This window comes from Xiphophorus maculatus, chromosome 18 (assembly GCF_002775205.1).
Source record: "Xiphophorus maculatus strain JP 163 A chromosome 18, X_maculatus-5.0-male, whole genome shotgun sequence".
NCBI classification, from domain to species: Eukaryota; Metazoa; Chordata; class Actinopteri; order Cyprinodontiformes; family Poeciliidae; genus Xiphophorus; species Xiphophorus maculatus.
In genome coordinates this window covers 26,434,270-26,455,508 of record NC_036460.1, presented here as the reverse complement: position 1 = coordinate 26,455,508, position 21,239 = coordinate 26,434,270, and the positions used below count along the sequence as shown (strand labels likewise).

Genomic DNA, 21,239 nt, shown 5'->3' with positions numbered 1-21,239 from the left:
GTTCAAAAAAAAAAAAAAAAAAACTCAAATGATGGTTCTGGAAGTTTTCTCTCAGTTTTCCAGCAACACATTTCATATTTCAGGCAAAATATTCAAATAAAAAAAAATAAAAAATCCCATGAAATTTGCCTGGCTTTCAGTGAAAGTCAGAAGGTTAAAAAGGATCTCGCCATGGCATTTCAGGAATTGTAATTCCTGCAAAAGAAACACTCCAGTTGCAGTGGTGACAATATACCCTGTCTCAAAAAGAGGAAAAAAAGAAAAACTACAACAAAGCCAATGTTATTCCAAAAAAGCACTTTCTGATTGCTGTACCGATCGATCTTGATCGCATTAATTACAACAGATGTTATCCTCCTTTTTTTTTTTGTACAGGAGAAACTGTAGTTGTTCTGGACAGGCGCAGTGACCCGTGTCCTCAGGGCAACATCGTGTTTATCTTCTTGCTTCGCCACCCACACACAACTGTTGGCAGTGTGAAGTGCAGGAAAGCCTTGTTTTTGCATCTTAATACTGTCGTTTCACAAAGACATACAAAGGATTCAGTCTGAATAAGTAATTGTGTCAGGAATTTCATTAAAAACTTCTTCTTTTTTTTTACAAGTCTGGCTAAAATCTAGCCACAGTTTAAATATTTGTCACAAATTCTTTCTTGACCTTTAATATCAATATTTTAGAAAAATAATAACATCAAAAAAAGACTTAGGAAAACTTAGGAAACTTCAGTCACAGTAAAAAGCTTCCGAAACAGCTTTTTCCCACTTGCCATCAGACTGCTGAACTCTTAACTGGACTGCACTCAAAATCTGGTCTCCACTTCATACCTTGCACATGTACAGAGCTAAATAACTTATATTTTACTGTCATTCCTGCACTTTATATTTTATATTTAGATTTATATTCATATTTTATACTGTATTTTATTTTATTCTGGAGTAACCTCACAACATTGGAAGCTCAAAACATTGTCCTGAGCCGTATGCAACGAAATTTCGTTCTGTATACACCCTGTGCATGCACAATGACAATAAAGTCAGTCTAAGTCGAAGTCTAAGTATGGAAATTGAGGCCTATATGTCAGTGAAAATTAAATCTTTGTTTGTTGAAGCATTGATTCAAAATTAAACTTCAATAACATCTAGATAGCACCAACTGAGAAAGAAAAACCAAAAATGCTTGTAAAAATGAAGGCTTGCAAGTTTGATGATTGTAAGATAAAACAATATAACTAACAATAAATTTAGTTATCGATTAATCGATTGATTATTCTGACAATTAATCATATCAAAACATTGGTAAATTCTACAGACTTTTCATTTAACCGCCTTTACCATTTTTGCACAATATTGGATATACATTAAAAGATGATAATAAACAATTCAATTCGCTTTTTGAATAAGAAAACAAACATTTTATTGTCTAAAATGTGGTATTCCTTAAGGGAGTTTGAAACGGGTGAAGCTAAACTGTGAGATTTTTGTAAAACGTGACAGATAAGGGTGTTTTCATATTAAATGCAAATGTATCTTCTACAGCTTTGATTAAATTACTGCTCTGAATGTGTTGGGTTTTTTCCGCAAATTACCTTTTTCTTTTACTCTGCACTGCAAAAGCACAAAATCTCACAAAGTGTTTTTGTCTAATTTCTAGTGCAAATATCTTGGTACACTTGAACTAAATTCAGCAAGATTTAGGAACCTGTTTTAAGTAAATAATTGTTTAATATTTTAATACACGTACTTGTTCCACTGGCAGATAATTTCACTCATAGCAAGACATTTTCAGCACGTTACAAGTGAACTAATCTGCCAGTATAACTACTAGTTTTTCATGACTATTTAGTAAATATTTTATTAAAACAAGCTCCTACATCTTGCTGAAAATGTACATGTAAGTTAGTTTTGTCTCATTTTAAGTGCACTGAGATATTTGCACTAGAAACTAGATCAAAAGTACTTTGTAAGATTTTGTGTTCTTGAAGTGTGTGTCCCCCCGGTTAACGATTAATCAAACGCTGAATTAGTTGACGATTATCTCAACAATCGATTCGCTGCGACTGATCCGATTAATCGTTTCCTGCCGTTCTAGAAAGAAAAAAAAAACAAAAAACAAATGTGTGTACAAGCGCTGGCCTGATCACGTCTGTCTGAACGTTTGTGCTGCTGTGTGGTCAGTCCCGCCAGGCAGCCCAATCATCGAGAGCCGAGAGGACGTGGTCAGCGAGGGGAACGAGACGGAGCTCACCTGCATATCCATCGGCAGCAAGCCGGCCGCCTCCATCAGATGGATGAAGGGGGAGGACGACCTGACAGGTTGGTGGAATAACAGCCTCCCTCGGTCAGCTTCACGTCCTCCTGGCCTGTCTGCTCGGCCTCTCTGGAGGCTCCTGCTTTGCGAACAAAAGAAGGGGGGTGGGGAAAAGGAGTTTTTCTATAAACGTGTTGTGTACTGATGATGTTGACTGGCGTACGTACACGTGAAGATCATCCCGTCTGTCATATCGAAGGCGCCGTGCTCAAGTTGCTGCTGCTTTGCATTCCTCGCAAATTCAGCTCAGCCTCGAAGTAACTTTCGCACTGTAGTTTTCATTTCAGAGATCAATGTTTGGATTTAAAATTACTTAAATATTTACCGGAAACATTTTCGCTACACCTCGACTGGCTGGTGGAATATGTTTTAAAAAAGAATTCAACTCTTAAGTCTTTCCGATTGGCTTCCAACCAGCCGCTCAGGGTAAACAAGCTTCATTTGCACATTTTATCTTCATTTCGGCGCCTTCTGTTGCCTGCAGAAAAAGGCGGTATGAAATCCGAGAGTGGCGGGAGGGGAAAAAAAGAAAAAAAAATCTTATTACCTCTCAGTTATGATTAGGTGTTATCAATTATTCATTATAAATTTATTGTACGGCAACGGCGAGGTCCATATTAGTCACATTGTACTGACGCGGAGAGAGTGTCTCTGAGCTTGTTGCCAAATTACATATGTATTAGAATGGAGAGGATACATCGGGCTTGTTGAGAGATGAAATATTTAGACAAGAGCAAATCTGAAGCTAAATGCCATCTGTGCCTCCAGTGTTCCCTACAGGAGTCAAAGTCAATTTCTGTTTATGAGTTGTAGAGGGTTGTGTTGGGGAGGGCGAGACAACAGGATGGTTAGATCAGCAAAATGCCACTGACATGCTGAGCAGGGCTAATCCACAGTGGCAGTGGATACATAAAGCTAGCCACAAAGTCACGTCCTCTTGTACCCCAGGAAACACAAATCACTTGTTATTACTGACGTGCTAAACAATTCATTAGTCCCCACACGTACACGTACACTGACAGCAGACTTGGTGCAGGCCTTATAGGCCCTGGCTGACTGGAGCTGCTAGCTAGCAAGGTAGCTTTAATGCTAGCAAAGAAATAAAATTGGCCAAATTGACCTCGAATAAGCTGATTTTTTTTTTTAAATGTGATGTATCCCTTTCAGTTAGAATATAAGCAAAATTTAATTTAAAAAATACTTACACAGAGTGATGTATTTAAAGTATTTTTTCTGGTCTAGTTTGGTGATTATACTGGAAACCTAAAACTATGCTAGTTACAAAAATGTAAAACATTGCATAACAATCACAAATCACAAATGTCTTGTTGTTAAGGACGTGCTAAGCAATTAATTAGTCCCCGCACGTACTCTGATTACTTGACACACTTGCTGCAGGCTTTATAGGCCCTGGCTGACTGTAGCTGCTAGCTAGCAGGGTAGATTTAATTCTAGCAAAGAAACAAACTGACCTCGAATAGGCTGATTTTATATATTTTTTTAAAATCTGATGTATCCCATTCAGGTAGAATATAATCAAAATTTAATTAAAAAAATAATTAGAGTGATGCTTTATAGGGCCTGGCAAACTGTAGGCACTAGCTAACAGGGCAGATTTAATGCTAGCAAAGAAATAAATTGCTGAAACTGAACTGAAATAGGTTTACTTTTTTGATGTATCCCACTCAGTTAGACTATAATCAAACTTCTACTTTAAAAGTGTTTATACAGAGGGATATATTTGAACCATTTTTTTCTGTTTAGGGACTATTTCCTACTAGAAAACCCAAAATCATGCTAGTCAAAAAATTTTAGAACATTGCATAACATTATTTTTAAAAAAGAAATCTTGCGTCATGACCATGTTATAGTTTATAGCAGGGTCCTACAGACATTCTCCACAAGTAGTGGTAGCCAAATTTGAGTTATTGAATTACCGCCGTAATTAAATATATGGACGTATTTATTCACTTGTTGGCATTTCTGCATTAATGTTCTTTCTTATTGGTCCTGCTTGATATTTTAAATTTTCATAGAACGTACATTTTGGATTGTTTTTCTTTAGCTGCAATCATCAAAATGTACATATCTAAAGTAAAACAAATACTTCAAATATGTCACTCTTTTGTGAATATTTGTTTTATGTAAATTTTACCAATGGAGATGCATTTGCATATTACTACTGCATTTCTCTCTCACGTTTCTTGGCATAATAAATATAAAATATGATAAAATAATGGCAAAATAAATATGATAAGAAAGGACTGTAATAATGAAATCAGCTGGGTTTACATATTTAATTATTTAACTTTTGTGTTTCATTTGTTTCATCGTGAACAACAGTTTCTGGCACTGATTGAGTGACATTTGTTTATGACATAAAACACTTGCAGCAAAGCAGCTGCATAAGCGGCATCATCTGTTCCTCACTATGATTATTCAGAACATCGTTGGCCTTCAACTAAATAATTGAAAAGATAAATGAAACAGAATAAGAATAGAAACAGGCTTTATTGACCCGCAAAGGGGAAATTCAGGTGTAGCAGCAGCACCAAATATAAAGGATCACACAAAAAGTTCTTAAAAAGTACGTGTATGTACTTTTCAGTATACTCAGTAGTCAGATCAATTTGGTTTCAATTTCTCAATAGTACACCTCGCAAAATGGTGAAGTCGTACCCCAACTCCATCTTCCTGTGCTTCTACAAGAGACACTCATTAGGCCCATATTGTGGTCTAAACCAATCAGAAACAGTGAAGAGTTGGCTCTTCCCTCTGATTGGCCGTTGTCCAGCTGTTATGGTGTTTTATTTGCTCCTGCAACCTGAGTTGTAAGATTGATGTAGGGGCATATGTTCTTGTGAATAAATAATGATTAGTGATGCGTGTGCTGACGTTTGCACTTGTAGTTCAGAGTTTCTTCTCTTTCATCATTTATTTCATCTTTAGATGTTTTTCGGTTAAATTTTCTGCTCTTTTTCCGGAAGATATCCGTCTTTGACAGTTCTGCTTTAAATAGAGAACACTATGTTTACTACATTGTTAATTATTCTTTTACAAATCAATATTGCTTTTACTGACAGTGATTTTAAAAAAAATTAAAGTAATGAACCGTCCATCTAACTTTTGTGCTGCTTGCCAGTTTTATGAATCATGTTTGTATTCATATCCTTCATATTAAGACTAAACCATTTATCTGATGCTGCTATTGTTAAAGGTGGGAAGAAATGGGCTTAGACAGCGGCGTTTAATTGTTTCTTGTCCTTGTGATCAAGGGTAACGGTATTCAAGAAACTGTGTGTAAAAAAAAAAAAGAAAATCGAACTAAAGCTTAAAATACCTGCAATTTCAGATTGAGCCGTAAAAGAGTTTCAGCTAACTCGACAATTAGTATTCAGTAAAAATCCTCAAGTTATCAAAAGGAAAGAAAGAAAGAAAAGAGAAAGAACCTTGATTAAAAATTTTCTGACTCATTTTTAATTCAAAGGATTGGAGTGTGGTTTCGTATTTGACCTTGTGGAATCACATTTTGGAATAAATACACCAAACCTCAGGTTGACCCGCCCCCCTCGTCTTAAATGAGCTTGCTGACATTTAAACTTACTGAGGAAGACCTCTCTGGGATCCAATCAGTCACTGAATGTTAACCTGAGAACATCTTGCAGCCTTGCTGAGCTTTTGTCAAATTTTTTCTTATCCTGGTATAGATGTTGGCACATAATCAAATTATTATTAGTTTTTGACATAAAAATGTTGTGTGTTTTGTGGCGCTTAATGTTGCATCATTCATATGAAACATCTCCATTGCTTATGGTGTACCTCATTGGAGTGATGTCTCATCCTCTTTTTTTCCCATTTGAACCATAGTATTATTAATATTATTTTGATATTGCTGCAATATTTAGGTACTTTTTAGGTAGAAGTGGTTTCAAGTTGACATGAAAAGACAAAACCTTTTTTTGTTGTTGTTTAACTGATACTAAATTACACTTTATCTGTTGTAGAATTACAAATAAATGATTCCAGAATAATAGGAATTTTGGAGGAAGAATAAATAAAGACAAAAGTTCACCAACACTGTTAACCGTTTAAGCAATTTGTCAAAGCCCAGGTCGTTTTTTTTAAAACTGTTGTTAGTTTCATTCACAGCCTTTGGCTTTATCATCTATCGGTATGTAGGAGTTGCCATTACAAAACCTGACTGAGTTACAAGAGGAATGGGACGAATTCTTACAAAACGTATTGTGGGAATCTTGTGGAAGAATACCCAAAAAATGTTTGAATCCGGCAACCTCACCCAGCACCAAAGACATGAAAATAAGCTCTTAAAAATGAACAGTGCTGATCAAAATTGTGAAACAATTTTGTTTATCCTAATTTAGGTAAAATGCAAATGCTTGATTTGATTTAGTAAAGCAAAAGTGCTGCAACTGAGTTTGATTGCCTATGTTTTGAGTCAAATTACTGAAATTAACTTTAAAAATAATCCATCCAATTTGTTGAGATGCACCCATACTGTTCTCATTTGTGTTGCTTGTTTTACCGTCGTAACCTGAAGCTGTTTTCACATTTTCATTCTTCTGATTGGATCTCCCGTTCTCTTTTATGTCTCTTTTCACTATGCTGATTGCATTGTTGATCTTACTGCAAAAACACAAAATCCTACCAAGTATTTTTTTTTTTTGCCTATTTTCTACTTCAAACTACTTACTACACTTGAAATAAGACAAAACTAACTGACGGGGAACTTTTCAGCGAGACGTGGGAGCTTGTTTCAAGTCAATAGTTAATAAAAATGTACTTGATCCATTGAATAATAACAAGACATTTTGCCCATGTTACATGTGAAATAATCTGCCAATGGAATTGGTTCTTTTGTTTGTCAATATTAAGGAATTACTGGCTTTTAACAAGCTCCTGTATCTTTCTGAAAAGTTATTTGTAAGTTTGTTTTGTCTTTTTCAAGTGTACTAAGATATTTACACAAGAAACTGCACCAAAAATAGATTTTATGTTTTTGCAGTGCTGCTGGAAAGTATTTATTCCTCCAACATGTTCTTTCACATCTAATATTTATAAAGTGTGCACCTTATTGTATTATACTTATGCTCTTAAAATATGCTGTTTGACCTCTGTGGGTCTTTTGTCTCTACTAGAGCCAGTTTTCTCAAGTTTAGCATTAGTTCACTTTACAACCTTCCTTTAAAACTCCGGCTCTACTGATGCGACTCATAATCCCTCATTTCCTCTCGGTGGGTGTGGCGAGTTTAATTCTGGTATTGTATTTATTTTCGGCGGCTTTACCGGCGCTGGAGTCGCGCTTGTCTCAGTCGTCTCCAGACAGCTCGATCACGGACGGGGCCCCGGCAGCTCGTTGGCAGCCAGACGACTCGGGTTAGAGTCTTGAGTGAAAGAAAATGTCACCCTGAGAAGACGGCCATGCTTGATTGCTCTGGGATTGATCAGTGCTCGATGCTCACGAGAGCGTTTGATTTGACATCTCTGCTGCAACTCCAAACTCTCCCTCTGCATTCAGATCTGAGTCCTTCTCTGACCCGATCCGCGCCGCTTCTCCTTCGTTCGGGGTTCGGGGCGATGCCGTTAATTGATAGAAGATGACTGGCTTGAGGATTGGGGACTTCCGAAGTTTTCCCTCTTTGCAATTGCCATGGTCGAAAAAGAATCAGGAGAAGAAGGAAAAACAGCACCCCGTAGTTTGTGGAACCAGCGTTTGTCGTTACAGCAGCTGCAAGTCTTTTGGTGGGGGTGTCACTGTTTAGGTCGTTGTCTTTTGCAGCATCTAATGGGTTTTTCTTCCAGCATTGCCCTGCATTTATCCCCATCTAGCTTCCGATCGGCTTTGATCTGTTTGCATGTAAGCCACAAATTTCCATTTTGTTTGCATCTGATCAGAAAACACTTTTCCACGTGTTTGCTGTGACCTCTATCTAGCCAGCGCTAAGCTGTAAGCTGCACTTCATAGGACTTTCTCCAATAACTTTCTACTTCCCACTCGCCTGTTAAATCTAGATTGGTGGAGTGCACAGTTTTTCTTCTCTTTACTAGATAAATGACATCTAAAGGCAGTTGGTTGGGCTGGATTTATTTAAAGGGGGAGTACTATGTATTTTCCAGCCTTTTAGCACAATCAACTAACTATGTTACCTCCAGTTGCTATAAAAATGTTGTATATATCAAATATGACTTAAAAGGAAATTTGACTTGTAATTTAGCACCTTGAAATTGGGCCTCTGTCTCTTTAAGAAACTCCTGCTTTTTCTGAATCTCCGCCTTCAGAAAGTCATCACAACATGGCTCCTTTATTTAACCCTCTACCAGTGTTTCACTGAGAAGGAGCTTGTATAATGAGCTCAGCAGATAGCAAGCACAGTTCCACCAGGTGTTTGCTAATTGCTTCTGGCTAGTCTGAAGGAGCTGAGTGAGGCGGAAGCTCAGAGCTTGGAAACTGCAGCTCCCACGAGGTGCTTCCTCCTCAAAGGCGGGGCTAGGCCCACCCGGGCGTTTTGCACAGCTGCATGGTTGCCACGGGAGATTCAAGGATTTCTCAAACATGCATGAAAGAATCGAGGCAACACTGGTATGTTTTTGATGAGAGAATAACATTATAAGATGATGAAAAGCTCAAAATAAGTTGATTTTACATAATACTGCCTCTGTCTGCCAGGTATGTGTATTAAAACTCGAATGTAAGAATAATAATCAGTAGTTACTTTCTGCTGTCGTATCAGATTCAATCGCTGTAAAATAAAATAAAAAACTGACCAGATGTGAGAAACGGGTGGTAAAATGTGAGACTGTGCTTTAAGACAGCAGCGTTCTGTGTGTGTTCTCACTCAGTGTTATTAGCTGCGCTGATTGCAGCCTGGTCAAAGTAGTTTTCTTAAGTAATGCTCCCATTCAGACTGCTACGTTTAACAACCAGAGCAATAAAACATGAAATAACATGAACAGTTTATCACTGCGGTAGAGTATGTGCTTCATGATTCTGTAATGCCTTTGTTCATTTTTAAAAAAAATTTTTTTGGAGACATAAGAGATTTGTTTACAGTTATTACTCCGCCAAGTGTGCTTTCCAAACGGCGTGTTCTCTCGCCTGCAGTCGGCAGAGTCATCAAATTTAATGCCTACGAGCGCGGTGGCCTCTTGCTGATCCCGGCGCTTTAAATTTTATGCCGGGCAGGTTCCTTCACGGGTCCGGATGTATGTTACGTGGGGGTTAATATCCGTCAAAGGGGCCACATATGTGTGTGTTGGCGATCATCGGCTGTGGAACAAGACGGGGTTTTTATTTCCCCCCAACCCCTCTCGCCCTCCGAAGGTCCCGGCCGGGCTCTCCCCCGTGACGAGGCTGAAATGGAAGTGTGCTGCGGGGTCAACGTCGGGCTGTAATTATTTCCTCACTTCATTAAGTGTGGGTAAACCATCACACTCAGCACCGCGGCTAATGCGATGCCCCTCTGGCGTTGTAATGCTCTCTAAATGAATGCCCCTCTGACAGCCTCGGGCCTAGTGGGCAGCAGATTACTGCGGGGCTAGCCCCAACAATGCTGCAGCCTCCAGCGTTCATTATCGGACCCGATATGACCCGGCCGCTCCCGCGTCAGAATCGAAGGCCTCGGGGCTCGTTTGAATCCTCAGAAGTCTCGTTCGGGCGACCGAATCATAAATTAAATGTAAATGCCAACTTAAAGTACTTCACTTTGACAGGTAATATGCTCTTAATAGCTATGACTATTTGCCCATTACCAGCTGCTGCTTCCGCTGCTGCTGCTGGGGGGATTGGAGATTTGATTTTGAACTTTTTTTTTTTTTCGGCCAGTCACTTTTATTTCCTCTTCTGTGTGCGGCGGCTTTTTCCAGCTGAAACGACAACAGTGGAGGAGACGTATGACAGGATGTTTACCGTCACCAGTCGGGTGAGGTTTTCTGTCACCAAGGAGGATGATGGAGTGCCGGTGGACTGCATCGTTGACCATCCAGCTGTAAAGGACCTTCTGGCTCAAAGACACTTGGAAGTGCTCTGTAAGTGACCCAGAAATGCATGTTTTTTTTTTCTTCTTCTTCTCCTTTTTCTTTTTAAAGGCCCAGAACCAAACTGAGGCCAAGTACGGTCTTATGCTTGAACTCTAGAGGGCTGGCATTCAGTAATGGACAAAGCCCTGGGTGTTTCTGTGCTCTAAAGGTTTAATCTAAAAGTATTGGAAAACAGAAACTGTGAAACAAAAGAAAGGTTTAACAACTAAAGCGACAAAAGCAGCACAGAGATATTTGAGATAGGGTCATTTTGTGCCAAAAATATCTTCATGTGTGTTCAGATAGTTCATTTAATCTTTGTCTTTACTGACTCTACACTCACTGTATTTTTTTTTTTTAAATCTCTAATTTACGGTAAAATACCAGCAGCTGTGTTTGTCAGAATTTTACCGTATAAATACGGATTTTACCGTACTTATACGGTAAACCACAGCTGCCGGCATTTACAGATGTTTTTTTTTTTTTTTTTTTTTACAGTGTAGACTTAATATTGATTAATTCAAACCTATTTTCTCCAGGTTAATGAACAGACTGCACACTACTTTAATTAATTTGCACAATAATACCAACTGGGTTGCCAAGTTTGCATTTAATACTGATCTTATTTCATTAAAATGTATTCAAATACGTAAATATGACAGTTGTATACTTTATTGTCCCCATAAGGGGGACTATGTCCAAGACAAATTCCCCTTATGGAGAAAATAAAGTATACATCTACAACAGTGGTTCTTAACCTTTTATGAGGTACCGAATCCATCAGTTTCATATTCGCATTCACCGAACCCTTCTTTAGTGATAAATAAAATGAAAACTTTTTCCAAATTCAAGACATATGTATATGTTTTTTTGCTGGTGCACAAAATGAGCCGTGCATGAACATCACTTTGCTCAAAGAACAAAACCATGAACTCACAGCAAGTTACAGTATTACTTTATTCTGGCCCCCCAAAAATATTTCGGCCCCATAAAAGAATTTTAGCCCCGAAAAAAATTTTTTTACTAATTGAAAATAAATTTGGATTTTTTTCACAGAATTAAAAATTTTTAATTTTTTTTATTTTAAATTTAATTTGTTTTTTGTCATTTTGAATCCACAAAATACTTTTTTGGGGCCAGAATAAAGTATTGTAGATTCTAAAATCTGTCTACATGTATATAGATGCAACCTTTTCAATATTTGGTTTAAAGTCCCTCAGATGGTCAGTCTCCTCTGGGGTGTACCACAAGGCTCTGTACTTGTCACAGTTTTGTTTTTGTCTTACTGGATGATGTTTTCCTGACCTAATTAGCTCTTTCAATGACAGTTTTTAATTCTACTTTGAAAATCCACTCACTTACATCTGTACCCTAAACTTGTTAAGCTTTCTCATGTGCGCCTAGTTCTTTTTATTTCTGCATTTAGTATATGTTTTGTGACGGTTTTCCCAGTAGGTCAGTCTTTGCGCTTGATTATTAAAGTATTATTACATAATTTTGGGTAATTTACTATTCTTCGTCAAAGAATTCATAGACTTAGCTGGTTTGTTTTGCTTAAGGTTTAATGCAACGTCAACCATTTTGAGGAGAGACATTTCAGGTAGAATGATCCCAAATACACGTAAGAATTGATTTTGAACGGACTAAGCAGTCCAACGTTAAGCTTATTGATTCGTCCTCCATAAACAATGGCCTCAACCTCGCTGAAGATTTTGTGAACTATGTTGAAAAACAGAGTCTTTACCAGAAAACGTAATATTTTTTAGTGTATTCTTTAATTTCTGCCGAGAATTCAGAATTATTAATGGCAACATAAATTTGCTTTGAAGTGTAAAATTTTTTTTTGTCAGTGTATGATATTATGTTTGGTGAAAATCAACTATAAATTCAGGGCTTCCTGTACATTGCATGTAAACTTTTAAGCAAAACTGCGCAGAATAATTATGATTTATAATCATTTTTGTCTTTGACAAACAAGCAAGAAACAGCTATACAGTATAGCTTTTCTATTTTTAGGCCACAACAGTAACTCTACATTATTGTCACCAAAACATGATAGACTGAAGCTGTGACTCCGTTAATGTATGCAAATCTTTAACATGTTAATTATGGACTAATCTTTTTACCGCAGACCAATCAAATACGTTGTAAAAAGGCAGAATTGGTCTAACTTGTGTCAGCCTGCATACAGAAGGTTTTTCAAATAGAAAATAATCAGTTCAGATTGAATGGTCACCCTCTGCATTATGGTTCTGGTAAATAAAATTATCTGAAGTCTTAATGCTCAGTCTGAGGAAGAAAAAGCAAAAACTACAGAGATCTACTAAGTGCTTTGTCTGCCGACTCGTCGATGATACGAAAAAGAACCCATGACTTTTAACGAGTGAGGTAATGCATAGACCAAAATAAAGCATTTTCAATATGTAGACAGTGGATTCATTAAATGGCAATAGCCCAACACCCAAATAATGAATTCAAAACTTGTTCCAAACATCAATAACAGCTTGGACAGAATGAAAAGATCGGAACAAATACATTTTTATTTATCGAAATCTTTGACGTGTCGTAAGCAAATATTTGATCACATTGTGTATTTGATACATATTTGACGTACACTATTTCTCCAAAAGTACACTGCTCAAAAGAATAAAGGGAACACTCAAATAACACATCCTAGATCTGAATGAAAGAAATATTCTCATTGAATACTTTGTTCTGTACAAAGTTGAATGTGCTGACAACAAAATCACACAAAAATCATCAATGGAAATCAAATTTATTAACCAATGGAGGCCTACATTTGGAGCCACACACAAAATTAAAGTGAAATAACACTACACGCTGATCCAACTTTAATGTAATGTCCTTAAAACAAGTCAAAATGAGGCTCAGTATTGTGTGTGGCCTCCACGTGCCTGTATGACCTCCCTACAACGCCTGGGCATGCTCCTGATGAGGTGGCGGATGGTCTCCTGAGGGATCTCCTCCCAGACCTGGACTAAAGCATCCGCCAACTCCTGGACAGTCTGTGGTGCAACGTGACGTTGGTGGATGGAGCGAGACATGATGTCCCAGATGTGCTCAATCGGATTCAGGTCTGGGGAACGGGCTGGCCAGTCCATAGCTTCAATGCCTTCATCTTGCAGGAACTGCTGACACACTCCAGCCACATGAGGTCTAGCATTGTCCTGCATTAGGAGGATCCCAGGGCCAACCGCACCAGCATATGGTCTCACAAGGGGTCTGAGGATCTCATCTCGGTACCTAATGGCAGTCAGGCTACCTCTGGTGAGCACATGGAGGGCTGTGCGGCCCTCCAAAGAAATGCCACCCCACACCATTACTGACCCACTGCCAAACCGGTCATGTTGAAGGATGTTGCAGGCAGCAGACCGCTCTCCACGGCGTCTCCAGACTCTGTCACGTCTGTCACATGTGCTCAGTGTGAACCTGCTTTCATCTGTGAAGAGCACAAGGCGCCAGTGGCGAATTTGCCAATCCTGGTGTTCTCTGGCAAATGCCAAGCGTCCTGCACGGTGTTGGGCTGTGAGCACAACCCCCATCTGTGGACGTCGGGCCCTCATACCATCCTCATGGAGTCGGTTTCTAACCGTTTGTGCAGACACATGCACATTTGTGGTCTGCTGGAGGTCATTTTGCAGGGCTCTGGCAGTGCTCCTCCTGTTCCTTCTTGCACAAAGGCGGAGGTAGCGGTCCTGCTGCTGGGTTGTTGCCCTCCTACAGCCTCCTCCACGTCTCCTGGTGTACTGGCCTGTCTCCTGGTAGCGCCTCCAGCCTCTGGACACTACGCCGACAGACACAGCAAACCTTCTTGCCACAGCTCGCATTGATGTGCCATCCTGGATGAGCTGCACTACCTGAGCCACTTGTGTGGGTTGTGGAGTCCGTCTCATGCTACCACAAGTGTGAAAGCACCACCAGCATTCAAAACTGACCAAAACATCAGCCAGACAGCATAGGTACTGAGAAGTGGTCTGTGGTCCCAACTGCAGAACCACTCCTTTATTGAGTGTGTCTTGCTAATTGCCAATAATTTCCACCTGTTGTCTATTCCATTTGCACAACAGCAGGTGAAATTGATTGTCAATCAGTGTTGCTTCCTAAGTGGACAGTTTGATTTCACAGAAGTTTGATTTACTTGGAGTTATATTGTGTTGTTTAAGTGTTCCCTTTATTTTTTTGAGCAGTGTACTTGGTCATCGGTCCATATTATTGAATTCAGCTATTTCAAACATTTCCATGCCACATGTCGGTAAAATGTAGCTCCTAGAAAAGGTTAACTGAGGACATTCCAGCATAGTGATGAGATGCATCCTGGGCAATTAATCCAGGGTGGAAACCTTCTGGCTACAACATATCCCACGGTTACTCGACTGTTGTTGCTACTTTAACTAAGTGGAAGCAATTGGGAATGACGGCAACGAAGTGGTGAGCCACACGAGGTCATGCAGTTGGATCAGGGCATCCTCAGTTGCAGAGAGGTAATCGACTTTTTGTAGAGAGTGGCTACAGACCTGCCTAGAGAGGTTCAGGAAGGGAGATTTTATTGAGCATTCAAGGACATTTATGAGCAAGATTGGTGTGGATCGACTTGACTGTTCTGCTCTCAACCCGATTGAACACCATAGAAATCAAGTAGAGGAGAGACCTTCTCGTCCAACATTAGTGTCTGACCTCACAAATGTGTTGGAAGAATGTTTCAAAAAAATCCAATAAGACACGTGCCTTACCTTGTTAGGATAGTTAGACAAATGAATTTGTGGTTGATATACATTAAGGATATATGATAATTGTATGATTTGTGGTTCATCGTCATGACAACAGACTGGTGATGCTCTTAAACTCCAAAACCTGAAAGTTTGATTGGTTGTTACTACTTCGACTGTAACATTTCAGAGGTTATCAACAAATATTTAGAAATATGACTTTATTGGATAATTTGTTTGCTGTTCACCACTTCCTGTATTATATGCATTGAGGATTTTTTTTTCTCACAGATGTATTTGTAAAAAGCTCATTGTTTTAAAAGTTGTTTTTTGTGATTACCTCCAGTAATCACAGGAAGTACCACAAATTGTTATGACAACCTTTTTTTCATAATCTTGCCTGTCCCTAGTGTAAAAAGCTGAGCTCCATTGTAATGTCTAAATTTAAGCATAAAGTGCAGTTCCTTCTTAATACTCATAATGTGCCCTTAAAAGCTCAGCATATGCTCTTACCATTAAATCATAGCTTTAATTAAATCTTTGGAATATAATAAAAAATCAGTTTTTATGTAAGCTGCTGCCTTGTCTAATAGCATACATTAATTTCCGGTAAAAACAAAATTGCTTTTCGATGATTTTTACGTTTTTGTCTGACTCATTGATTAAAGAGGTAATACAAGCTGCCTACCACTGTTAAGCATCAAAGAAAGGTTAGGCTAGTCTTTTGTAGTCTCTGTCGAATATTAATTTTTTTTTTTTTTAAAGGTAGATAACTGTTTTGTCTGACCTTTTAAGGAAAAAGAGAAAGGTTGACTGTAACCGCTTGACATTTTAGTAATCTTTTGCGTCTAGAGATAAGAGAGCCAGGGGGGGGAAAAACACACACACATTTTGCTGTAAGGTAGGGCAAACTGATTGGATGTGTAATGAGAACATAGAGCAATAATTTTATCATTGTCTGTGGTTCACTCGTAGCTGAGTTACCCTTTTGTTGTTTCATTTTGGTGTGAATTTCACTTGGAAGTGAGGAGAAAATAAAAATATTTTTTTTGTTGTTTTTTTTCAGATAAACCCGAGGTGAAGATCGTGGTGACATATCCTGATGGGTTAACAAGAGAGGGCGACAATCTTGATTTGACATGTATCGCTGAGGGGAAGCCACAGTGAGTAGTTTTTCACACACACGCACGCCGATGAACTTAAGCACTGGAGATTGCTGTTTACTCGGCGTAGCCATCCCTCTCCAAACATCCTCTTAACCTTTCCATTTCATTGTACCATTAAACCAGTTGTTAGCATGCCGTACACCATTAGGCACCCCGCCCTACGCCGTCGATTTCAGATCTGACCTTTATTTCGGATTTCTAGCATGGGACAGACAGCGTCTGAGTGATGCGTGTGGCATTTGTGCTTTCAAGCCCCCATCAGATCAACTGGCTCAGGGTGGACGAAGACGTGCCGCCGCACGCCGTGGTCACCGGCTCCGATCTCTACATCGAGAACCTGAACAAGTCGTACAACGGCACCTATCGCTGCGTGGCGTCGAACGCCGTCGGCGAGGCCTACGACGACTACGTCCTCCATGTGTACGGTACGTCACAGCTCACGATCGCACCGGATCGTTGGCTTCCTCATGCGCGGGACGCTCTGTAACGCTGCTCACATCAGTACGGAGCCGGCCTGGCTTTATTGTTCTGGAAATGATCACCAAACGACAGGCATTTGTGACAGACTCCATGCATCCAACTTTCATTTGTTTTTCTTCTTTTTAAAAGTAAAACGGTGGAAATATGAAAATGAACACGCAGAACGCGAACCTTTTTAAAATCGGAGCGGTATTCGTTAACTTTTTTTTTAATGCTGTGACAAGTGACGACCACTTGTATGCATTTTAATGGGATTTTTAATTAACATACCAACACATTTATTCATAACTCAAGTTACGATACAGGTTGAAAATCGTATCAGTCAATATCGATAATTATTGATTAGTTTTTTATAAACGGTAACACTTTATTGGGGTTGGGTGTGCGTATAGGACTGACATGACAGTGTCATCAACGTAACACCTGTAAATGTTTGATTGTTGTCTTGAAGTGTCATTTGGTAGATAAAGACACTTTTAATGCAACTTTTTCTTTAAAAGTGTCGTTATTTATCAAATAAGGCAAAGTTGACACTTTTAATGCACGTTAAATGCAACGTTTACTGCAACTTTGCATTAAAGATGTAATTATTTACCAACTCGATCGGACGTTACTAGGAAACCAAAGAGTGAGTTAGCTGAAGTCAGCAACCTTGCAAAGCCGGTCCTGACAGGTTGAGCAGCTAAAGCCTTTCCTCTGCCTACAACTCCCAGAATGCTGTGCAGAGTTCTAGATCAGAGTTTGGCGAATGTTGAATTTTCTGTCGGGTGTTTTATCTGTTGATCACTTGCCTATTGTGATACATATTGTTACTGATTTATCATCCAGCCCTCCTTAAGTGTCGAAAAAAAATCATCTGATGTTTGTTCATTCCTTGTAAAAAGCTCTATAAATTGAACTATGCGGAGCAGGAAGTAAAATAATGGACTTTTTTTTGCCTGTGCTGGGTTGAAGAAAGCCAGCTTGATTCTTGAATCTTTAAAATAAAGAAGGGGAAAAAAAACAGACACGGGACGGAAGAAAACTCGAATGTGAGGTTTTCTTTTTTTCCGACGTCAACAGAAGGGCAGCAAATAAACCAAGTGGAACTGCTGCACCAAAACAGCATGTCGTGCCATATGCTCTGCAGTTAGCGGAGCCGGAGGGAGCGCGAGACGTGGACAGGTCAAATTTATACGGAAATATGAAAAGTGCCTGTTCGCTGGCTTCCAAGCACCACTGCAGTCTGAAACTTTTCAGGCCCCAGAAACACGGCCCCGCACGACTCCAGGCAATTAATCAGAGTTCCCTCTGGAGCTTTATAATAATTAATATGACTGTGCACCTGTAATGGTTTGTTTATTACCATTTGGATTGTTATAATTATATATATATTTTTTTTACAATTTTCCTTTGGGGCAGTTTGGTCTTTTTTGTCTTCTTTTTTTTCATTTTGCTCAGAAAATGGGGGGGGGGAAAAAAGTCTTTGCTGTTCCTATGCTTTTAATCAGGAAAATATTTTTTTTCTGGCCAACAGCGGCGATGCTTTTCGGCAATTGACTTTTTTCCAAACTTTTAATTAAAATGTTGAGCAGATTCTTGTTATTTCATTAACCCTCATAGGTGCACAGCAGTAAACTATCATGGATAGTTTTTCTTGGACAGACCAAGAAAATCTAAAACAAATTTTATGCTGAAAAAAGCCTATTTTAAAGTATGCTCATGTGCTGCACAGTAAATGCGCTCAGTACAAGGCTCTTTTTTGCAAGAATGACTGCATTAGTGCAGCATGGCACAGACATGATCAGCATGTGGCACCACAGGTATGGCTTATAAAAGGTCATTTGAGCCTGATCCAGGATCAGCCATTTTTTGGCATATCATGGACATTTAAGGACCTTTCTGTGTTAAAATTGCAGTATGTATATGTGACTATTATTAATGGTTTTTTTTTTACACGTTTGGTGAAACTGTCACTATGTCGCGGTTGGTACGAGACAGGTAATCTGTGAGAAAAACCGAGCTCTTCCACCTTCTCCCAGGGCTAACGAGAAACAACCGATAGGAGGCGAGTCTTAGCGCTGTCAATCACAATCTCTTGTGGCGCTGCACATCCTCCCTTCCCCCGCCCCTCTTGCTCTGTGATAAGCTTTAGCGAGCATAGACTATAGTGAACAATTAGGCTAGTTAGCATAGTCACCGATGACGGCAGATAAACGGTTTTCTTGCAACGGTAAGTTGTTTCTCTGCCACTATCACATTCAGCAGAGAGTACACAAGACTGATTGACAGCACTAAGCCCCGCCTCCTGGCTCTGATTGGTTGTTTTTGGTCAGGAGAAGTGCATTTCCTCACATGGCAATAGTAGCTCAGAGAGGAGGTGGAGGAAGTCGATCTCTTCTGTTTCATGTTGTGCTGTCATGATATAATAGCAGTTTTAACAAGGACATAAAAAACATTTTCTTCATAAAAGTAACATGCTGCACTTTTAATGGTGAGACCTTTGGCATTGGGAATGGTTATTGCCAGAAGGCGTCTCTTAAAGGAATGGATATCCTCCTTTCAGATGTGGATCATGGACATGATGTCATTAATACAGATGGAAAGACTCTCATCCCGAAATAAAAAATATTTGAGGACTTTTCAAAGTGCTTGGAAGCCATTTCTTCCTCATCTAGAGAGAGCTAATGTAGACTGATGCCCTATCTCCTAACCCCAGCTGCAATTACTTTTACATTTATTTATTTATTTGTACTGCTGTGTATAACCCTTTATGAATGACTTCCTGTCGAACTGGCAAAGCACTTTCTTGTCTGAGCCGCTGTTTGCTTGTTTATGTGAAAATAAAACAAGTCAAATTTGGGGAGGAAAAAACCAGCCCTGACTTTGGATTTGATAAATCAGTGGATCTATAACAGCAGATTATAAAAACATTACTCCCCCAGTTCATAGCTCAACTTGCACTCCGTGGGTTGTACACTCTTCCTCCAGGATGAGGAACCTCGGTTTCTAAATGAAATTAAGATTTCTTCTTTCTGCCATCTGGACAGAGGGCTTTAGAGCATGGACCAACATGTTTTGTTTTTGTTCTTTTGTTTTCCTGATGTTTCTGATTCAGGAGTGCAAGAAATGCAAGAGTCATAGGCTATGTCCTGTAGCTCTGAGTGGCGGCTTTCACAGCTGTAGTCCCCACACCGTTGTGAATCTCCCTCAAACTTTTGAATGTACTTCACAACAGTGGCGCCCCGAAGAGGGGAACCAGAGGGGGCCACAGCCCCAGAGAGAAACCATGGTCATGTCATAAAAAGGCATACAAAGTCATCTTTTTTTAATGAATACATAAAGAGAAAAATACAAAATAAATAGAAGTAGATTTTTTCTTTAGTTGCGTCCCTCTAAAAAATAATTACTGCCCTAGTCTGGGCATTCCTGTATAAATTTTCAGTTTCTCAAATTTTTGTTTTAATTTTCTGATTGCTTCACAGCTCTATCAAAACTGCGATTGTGCACGTTTCTGTGCCCCTTCTTCTACCACACCTTTTGCTTCCACTAAACTTTCCATTAATGTACTTTGCTTCTTTTTTTTTCCAGCAACGACCTTTTATGACACACGACCACGTTAGGAGTCTACCGTTCGGTTGTGTAACATAACCCTTCCTCTCATAACTACTGTGAACGGTCTCAAATAATATTCACATTTCCTGAAGCTGAACAATCATCTTCATCTGTAATAAACTCTAATCACTCTGAGTGCAAATAATGACCACGGATTTAATACGGTCATAAATGACATATTTAATTTTTTGTTGACTTAGTTTTTGTTCCACAGATAACTTTTAAAGGGCAACACGGAGGCCGACTCTCCAGAGGCATGAATTTCAATGAGCTGACAATTGGCTCACCTCTCTTCATTTAGGCCTCATTTTCTCTTTTATCCTAACATGACTGTCATCATTCTCACAGCTGTGTGCATGTTAATGGTTTTTTTTCTTTATTCTTTTTTTTGTTTGTTTGTTTTTGTTTTTCAGCACATAACTACAAACGCCCATTTAAAACACAACCAATTAATCACTGGAACAATTACTGTGATCTTCGGAGGATTTACTTGATCAATCTTTGCACAAGCAACGTTTGATTTTCCTCCGACTGCAACAAAAGTTTTTCGACAGCAGCCAAGAATCTTTGCACTTGAATTCCCGGAGGGGAGAGAATAACAGGAGGTGATTATCTGAAGTTTTTAAAATCACAACAAAAAAAAAAAAGAAAAAGAAGGGGGGCGCTCCGACGTGACACACACTCATTTCTTGGACCTTAATTTCCTGTTTTTTTGTTTTTGTTTTTTTTTTTGCTGGCTGGCAGCGGTGTGTGGCGATCAGTGGGGGGAAAATAAATAAAAAATTTCCAGCAGCTGCAGCCCGTTGTTGGCGAGTTTAGTTTTTTCCCTCCGTGGAGCGTCGTGCTGTTTTGCATTTTTCTCCCAAGTTTCTGCCAATGTGCCAAAACCGTTCTGTGCCAGTGACAGTACCTGGTACCGGCGATGAAAATT

At 39.2% G+C, this 21,239-nt stretch overlaps 1 protein-coding gene across 3 annotated transcripts in view; it reads left to right on the top strand.

Annotated features, from left to right (window-relative positions):
* LOC102233868 (cell adhesion molecule 1-like) overlaps positions 1-21,239 on the top strand; it is a 277,256-nt gene that overhangs the window by 224,894 nt on the left and 31,123 nt on the right. For all 3 annotated transcript variants that reach the window (XM_023351441.1, XM_023351439.1, XM_023351440.1), the window contains 4 exons: positions 2,175-2,312; positions 10,189-10,350; positions 16,135-16,231; positions 16,487-16,659. In XM_023351441.1, the coding sequence (XP_023207209.1) occupies positions 2,175-2,312; positions 10,189-10,350; positions 16,135-16,231; positions 16,487-16,659 (570 nt within the window). The remainder of the gene's footprint in view (positions 1-2,174; positions 2,313-10,188; positions 10,351-16,134; positions 16,232-16,486; positions 16,660-21,239) is intronic.